Here is a 6,941-nt window from a genome sequence, read left to right as displayed (position 1 = left end):
TCAATGACTAATCTGTAGGAAGAGTGGTTAAAATAAACATCATCAACTCGTCTCACTGGTAAACAACAAGGCACTCTTTGAGTTTATCGCTGAGCAAAAGCACCCTGGTTGCCAAAAAGGTGTACAAGGCCAACCAGGTTACTTATGCTTTCTCAGAAATGCTTGAGAAATTTGATAAAAGAGGCAAGACACTCATGCCCCGGTGCACAGTGCAGCCATTAGTCAGCCTTAGGCGGTTTCAGCTGCTACCAGATAAACTTCTTCAGTGATATATTTCATCAGAAACCATGGGTGCATTCCTGTTACTCATGTTCTCTGCAAAACAATAATAGGGGTCCTGTTACTTTAACACTCACATATACCTTCAGGTGTCATTGTTATGCTGGAAACCCATCCCACTTTTGTACAGAAAAAGATAATTACCCTTTACAGGAAAGAATTTGGTCTTTCTGAGAGCAGAATGCGGAGAGCTCAACACAAAAATAATCAAGGATAAAGAGAAATAAAGCTATAAAACTTGGTTTCCTAACATCTTTGGTGGTCACGCGTAATTCCTTTACAAACAGGCCTAAGTTTCATTCTCCCAGTCCTGGGGCTCTGAACTCCCTGCAATGGTATCACAGTATTTATTTCTCCAAATAGTATAAAAATCCTGTATAATAAGAAAACATAAATATGACAAAAAAGAAACTGGGTTTAAATGTTTTTGGGAAATTCACTGACAGTGGTTTATTTTAAAGGAATACCATTTTTGTTTCTTTTTAAGTTTATGTAATAGGTGGTTGACAGGAATGTAATAATCAGTTCTAAATTCATTCATTCCACCCCTCCTGGGGCATAGACTGCCAGCAAGGGCTCTCCAGGCGTCGCAACGAGCTGAGATATGAAGTTTCCTTGTTGGTGTTTCTGTAGCTGGCAAGGTTTTTACGGTGTGGGGTAACTAACCCCACATCCACCCTCCTTCTTTCTCAGGAGGGCTTGGGACCATCCATGGCGGAGTTTTCTAAATTCATACAGTCGGTAAATTATGGAACAACTAAAGTTTTTGTTTGTTTTGAGCCTTTCCTTGTAGTTCATACTCGTCTTCTTTCCTGTTGGTCCCACCCTCTCCTCTGCTTATTTCTTGTTCCTGCTGATATGGTATATAACGTGAGCCAGGTAGGTTCTGGATGGTTTCCTGGACTGCTGCGTGCTAGTTTACTGCAGCCATGAATGACCAACGGCATCCCATCAATATCAGGATTATTGGAGTCATTCACAAGGACAAGAAAAAGGTGAGGAGGACTGCGCTCTAAATTAACAAAGTCTTATTAGTTACACCACCTGATAATTGCATTCAAAATCTGGGTTTAATACATACAGTGGTCAGCCTGTAGGGAAATTGTCTTTTCATATGGCTATTTCTTATCATTTGCCTATTTTCATTTGCTTTACTTTTTACTTATATACAATATGATATTTCTCTTTTACTTGATTACTTTTACTTACTGATGATATTACTAAGTACTACTTAGTAATACTTATATCCAAGATGACTTACAATGTGAGGTTTGTACTTAACGGTGATTTATCCATATACTGTATAGCAGGTAAATTTTTACTGTATCAGTTCAGGATAAGTACATTGGTCAAGGGTATTACAGCAAGAGGTGGGATATGAACCCAAGTCATTTAAGCGCAAGGTGGCAGCTCTAGCTGCTATGCAATCTTCTGCATTTTGATATAATTTACTTTTACACATTTATGGTGTTATTCTTTTAGTACTGTGTTCAGTGTTATTAGTATTATCTAGCATTATAATAAAATTTTCCTGTTCATATTGGTGGGGGTGCAATGGCACAGCAGGCTTGGCCAGGTTGTGCTGCATGGGGGAGTTTGGGGTTCAAGCCCTGCTTGGGGTGATTTGTGGCAGACTGGCATCCTGTCCAGGGTGTCCCCCCCTGTGCCCTGTGTTGCCAGGTTAGGCTCTGGTGCACCGCAGGATAAGCAGCTTCAGCCACTGTGTGTTTATACTGGCCTTTTCAAAAGGTAGAAAATGATGAAGTCAGTAACTAAATACTTTTCTTAATTTTCCTTTGCAGCTGTTCATGACCTCCGTGTTGTGGTCAGATAAATGTGACATTGTTGTCTATCGAACGTTTCAGGAATTCAAGAACCTTCATGTAAGTTAATATAAACTATCAATAAAAGTTGACAGGGTAATTGACAAACATTCTGAGTCAAATACATTCTCATTTTCTTCTGTTTACAGTACAACGCAATAGAATTTATTCTTATGTGGAGCTCTGCGCTGAAAGCAGACTCTTTCACAGATGTCAGAAGGCAGGAGCACTTTCACAGATAACAGAAATGACAAACCAAAAATAAATGACAAATGACTGACCGACATATACGGTATAACAAAGTTGAGATTTAAAAAAACAATACACTGATTAATAAATATATGAAATATAATCAATACAGATGTTTTTTAAGGTGACAGCCAGCGGTGTAGGAGAAGAAACGAAAATTCCCACACTGACATTAGCCTGGATAAAATAAACCCCGAGGCCAGATAAATTGTTGTTTCCTTCAACAGAACCAGCTGAAAAGGGCGTTTTCGGAAAGCCCGTTCCAGAGGTCGAGGGTTATACCGCGATTTAAAGGTACTGCAGAACGCTGATTATCAACATTTATTAACCCCGAACAATCTGAAATGAATGTCCTAAAATGGTCCCAAACTGCCAAACATGTTCCTCTTTCCAGCCAAGAGCATGCTGAACTTCCAGAGCAGAGAGCCCAAGTCGATGCTCCATCTGAAGTTCCTGGAGAAGTACTGCGACAAGCTGATGAAATGTGACCCAAATGTGACCCGAAACAATGTGCTCGTCCAGTTCTTCCTGCCCAGAAGCCAGGACTTGCAACCAGATTTCGCCAAGAATTGGTACCCACTGTTCTGCCCCTCGTGGGGCCACAGTTTGTGCCAAGACACACACACACACACACACACACGCACACACATCATCACAGTAACGGTGGTTCATGTGGGTCCACTCCCCAGTGTCATCATCATGCCATCGGAGGACACGTTGGATCCACCCAAACCCGGTAATGTAAGCACTATAACACAACCATTTGTGACGGAGACGTACAGCTGCGTGGCTCCCTACGAGACAAAGGACACAAAAAACAGGCCTTTCAAAGTGGCTGTGAAGGACACGGTGGACGTACTCATCAAAGACAAAGGAGGTAAGAGCCGCCTGATGTGACCACAGTAAAAAGAGAACCTAGAAAAGGGCAGCAGAGTAAATGGTTGGGCGTCATATGGGGGAGGGCACTCAGTGTATCGGGTCCTGATCTACAGGTTGGTGGCTGGTGGAGAATGAAGATAAGCACCTTGCCTGGTTCCCTGCCCCTTATCTGGAGAAGCAGGTAGAGGAGCAGGAGGAGGAAGAGGAAGAGAATGCTCAGGAAGGGTCACCGAAGGAGGAAGGTAAAGAGTAGACAGAGTTGCCATGATGTAACATGGTAAAGTGTTATAACCAGTATTAACCAGGTCTAACCAATAATAACCAGTACTCAACCAAGCTGCAGTTCCACATGGGCTTTGTACACCCAAGTTTTTTTAAGTACACATATTTTTTTATGATCAACTAAAACTTGGGTGGGGGGTGAGGTGGTGCAGTGGGTTGGAGCGAGTCCTGCTCTCCGTTGGGTCTGTGGTTCAAGTCCTGCTTGGGGTGCCTTGCGACAGACTGGCATCCCGTCTTGGGTGTGTCCCCCTTCAGCCCTTTGCCCTGTGTTGCTGGGTTAGGCTCCGGCTCCCCGCGACCCTGTATGGGACGAGCGGGTCAGACAGTGTGTGTGTAAAACTTGGGTATTAATTTTAATTTAAATCATGTAATGTAGCTGCATGGGGGAACGGTGGGTAACACTGGTGTCATAACTCCTGGTTGGTTCAAATCCAACTTAGTTCAAAAGCTGTTTGCATGGATTGCTACTGGATGCTTTGGTTTTGGGGGGGCGCGGTGGCACGGTGGCGCAGTGGCGCAGTGGGCTGGACCGGGTCCTGCTCTCCAGTGGGTCTGGGGTTCAAGTCCTGCTTGGGGTGCCTTGTGATGGACTGGTGTCCCGTCCTGGGTGTGTCCCCTCCCCCTCTGGCCTTATGCCCTGTGTTGCTGGGTAGGCTCTGGTTTCCTGCGACCCTATATGGGACAAGCGGTTCAGAAAATGTGTGTGTGTGTGCTTTGGTTTCCTCCCATACTCCAAAGTCATATATTTTAGGTGAACTGGTGACTCTAAATGTCCCTTTGTGTGTGCGTGTGTGTATGTGACTGAATTAGTGTGTGCGATTGCCCTTCAGTGGTATACCCTGCCCCATTCCCTATGTTTCTGCAACTCCGGAACACCACAGCCCTGAACTGGATTAGTGCTTACTAATAATAGATGGATGGAAGTAGTGAAGATCATTTCTTTTTACAGAATTTGTGAATAAATTGCAGGATGTCTGTATGATGTAGCTTTACCTGATTATGACTTAGTGGTGAAAGTGACTGGATGACATGGATGAATTTGGATGACATCCCTGTACTTGCACGGGTTTCCTCCCACAGTACAAAAGCACTAGATTACACACACACATTTTCTGAACCACTTGTCCCATACGGGGTCACGGGGAACCAGAGCCTAACCCGGCATCACAGGGCGTAAGGCTGAAGGGGGAGGGGACACACCCAGGACAGGACACCAGTCCATCACAAGGCACCCCAAGCAGGATTCAAACCCCAGACCCACCGGAGAGCAGGACCCAGTCCAACCCACTGCACCACCGCGCCCCCAGCACTAGATTAGTGACACTAAATTGCCCTTAGTTTGTATATAAGGGACTGACTGTGTGTGATTTCTCTGTGATAGAAAGTTGTGTTCATAAGAGGCAGTGTGCTGATAATAATTCCTATTTCCTCCATGTTAATGCGTTTCACAGTCATAACTGCAGTGCTGCTAAGCAGACTTTTATTATATCCCACATAAATAAGGTGCGTAATCAGGAAAGAGGTATTGATGCGTTTAATTCTTCGTTTGTTCATAGGAGTGCTCTATCGTGCTGTGAAGAACTACACCTCCACTCAGGAGGACGAGGTTTCAGTGAACGTTGGTGCCGTTGTTGAGGTGCGGCAGAAGTCCGACAACGGATGGTGGCTTGTCAGGTGTGTGTGTGTGTGATAAAATCTGCAAACACATATTTCCACAGTGTGGGCCCCAGCAATTTTCCAGACAGACAGTTCTCTGTTGCACGGGGGAGGAAGATCACGCACCGACTTGGCAGCATTACCTGCCAGCCTGGTCTCCTTCAGCCAGCCGGGTTCCTGCATTCCCCAGTGATTTTAAATCTGAGCTGCAGCTAAAAATAAGTAATAAACATGTCAGCAGTAGCATTTGGGCTCAAGAGAGGATGTTTATCTTTGTAAATATTTTATGATTATAAATTCATTCATCTGATGGTTTTCTTCACGGTGGTCTACAGTGTGAGGTTTGTACACTGAACTGCTTAAACTGATTTCCCCATTTATACAGCTGGGTAATTTTTACAATAAAAGTTCATGGTAAGAACCATCAAAGGTACAATAGTAGAAGCTGGGATTGAAACCTCGGTCCTTTGATCGCAACGTGACGCTTCTAACCAATATGCCCTCTGCTGTACAGCTTATTGTAGAGGTCTTAAATGATCTTAGCTCTGTTTCTGGAGGTATCTGACCGCTGGTCCTGCTGCCATAGGTATGACGGGAAGGCTGGCTACCTGCCCGCCATGTACCTGCAGCCATATACGGACCCACACCTGCGATTCCTGAACCTGCAGAGGGAGATGCATACCTCAGCACAGTTCTCCAGGTCCAGGAGCAACCTACTGGAGGTGCAGCACCACACGCTGAGCCAATCACAGCGCAGCCTGCAACTGCTGCCCCATGAGCCACAGCGGGGTGGCCTTGAGCCCACTGACAGGCAGAAGTCTCGCTCTCTGAACACCTTGTCTGGGGCCACACCACCCCACCCTCCCCCCACCATCATAGTCATGGGGGCTGAAGACAAGGAGGGATCCAGTGATGGCAGCCAGTTCAGCTTTGGTGATGATGACACCTCCCTAAATGGCTCCTTCAACGGTAGCACACTCTCCCTCAGCCACTCTGACATGCAGGAGCAGCTGCGCTGCTGCCGCACCCCTCCTCCTCCAACCACCGGGCGGCGCCAATCGGATGTTGGCCCCTACTTGGGCAGCCTGGCACACAGCCGCTCAGACCCCAGGCTCTTCAAGATGCCCACCACCCCCAAGGTACCGCCCCGCCCCCAGGCTCAGGAGATCTTGAGTCGTTGCACCTCAGTGACCCGCAAGGCAGCACTAAGCGGCAAAATCAAGACCCCCTCAGAGGTTGGGTGGATCCAGAGTCGCTAGAGGGGGCGGAGCCAGGAGACAGCAAGCCAATGAGATCAATACAAATGTATATACAGTATAACTAACTAATGCTGATTCAGCAAAAAAAAAAAAGGTGTATAAGTATCTTTTGTGTTCTTATTTGTTTTATTTTTTTGGACAATACCTCACATGTGGTAAATGTATATGCATTAACACAGTAGCAGAGTTATATGTACTGGAAGCCTCTCTAGTTCTTTGAGGGTCTTGGAAGTTTGAATGAAATTTTAAATAAAACTTATTGAAAATGTCAACACAAGTAGTCCTGAATAGCTCTGATATTTCTCCAAGCTGAATGTAGCAGCTACCACCTTTTCTTTTTTTCCTGCAGTGTTCAGTTTCTTCTAAAAGCTGAAATATTAATTTAGTATTGTATATACGACAGCTGTGTGTTTTAATCTGGACACATTCTGATATTTATGAAACTTTTTCCTGTCTTCTGTTATGATAATATAGTTAACATATGTTTGATCTTCAACTTCTTTGTCATGATGGA

General features: G+C 45.0%; 1 protein-coding gene across 2 annotated transcripts; it reads left to right on the top strand.

Annotated features, from left to right (window-relative positions):
* Positions 1–891: 891 nt before the first annotated feature.
* On the top strand, positions 892–6,770 carry noxo1a (NADPH oxidase organizer 1a). 2 transcript variants are annotated; one of them, XM_018754691.1, is made up of 9 exons: positions 892–1,016; positions 1,159–1,274; positions 2,082–2,162; positions 2,579–2,645; positions 2,746–2,923; positions 3,041–3,228; positions 3,344–3,472; positions 5,069–5,186; positions 5,755–6,770. In XM_018754691.1, the coding sequence occupies exons 2-9, from the start codon at positions 1,209–1,211 to the stop codon at positions 6,425–6,427; spliced, it is 1,500 nt and encodes a 499-aa protein (XP_018610207.1). In that variant the 5' UTR covers positions 892–1,016; positions 1,159–1,208; the 3' UTR covers positions 6,428–6,770. The 2 variants fall into 2 exon arrangements, with proteins under 2 accessions (XP_018610207.1, XP_018610206.1); XM_018754690.1 differs by having other exon boundaries at positions 892–1,020.
* Positions 6,771–6,941: the final 171 nt, after the last annotated feature.

This window comes from Scleropages formosus, chromosome 8, assembly GCF_900964775.1.
Source record: "Scleropages formosus chromosome 8, fSclFor1.1, whole genome shotgun sequence".
NCBI classification, from domain to species: domain Eukaryota; kingdom Metazoa; phylum Chordata; class Actinopteri; order Osteoglossiformes; family Osteoglossidae; genus Scleropages; species Scleropages formosus.
This window is presented reverse-complemented; position numbering and strand designations above follow the sequence as displayed.

Bases quoted from the DNA above. Each gene is read 5' to 3' on its own strand.
- noxo1a (XM_018754691.1), top strand. From the start codon at position 1,209: ATGAATGACCAACGGCATCCCATCAATATCAGGATTATTGGAGTCATT. The intron at 1,275-2,081 runs GTGAGGAGGACT...TTTCCTTTGCAG, and splicing joins TTCACAAGGACAAGAAAAAG to CTGTTCATGACCTCCGTGTT. The intron at 5,187-5,754 runs GTGTGTGTGTGT...CTGCTGCCATAG, and splicing joins AACGGATGGTGGCTTGTCAG to GTATGACGGGAAGGCTGGCT.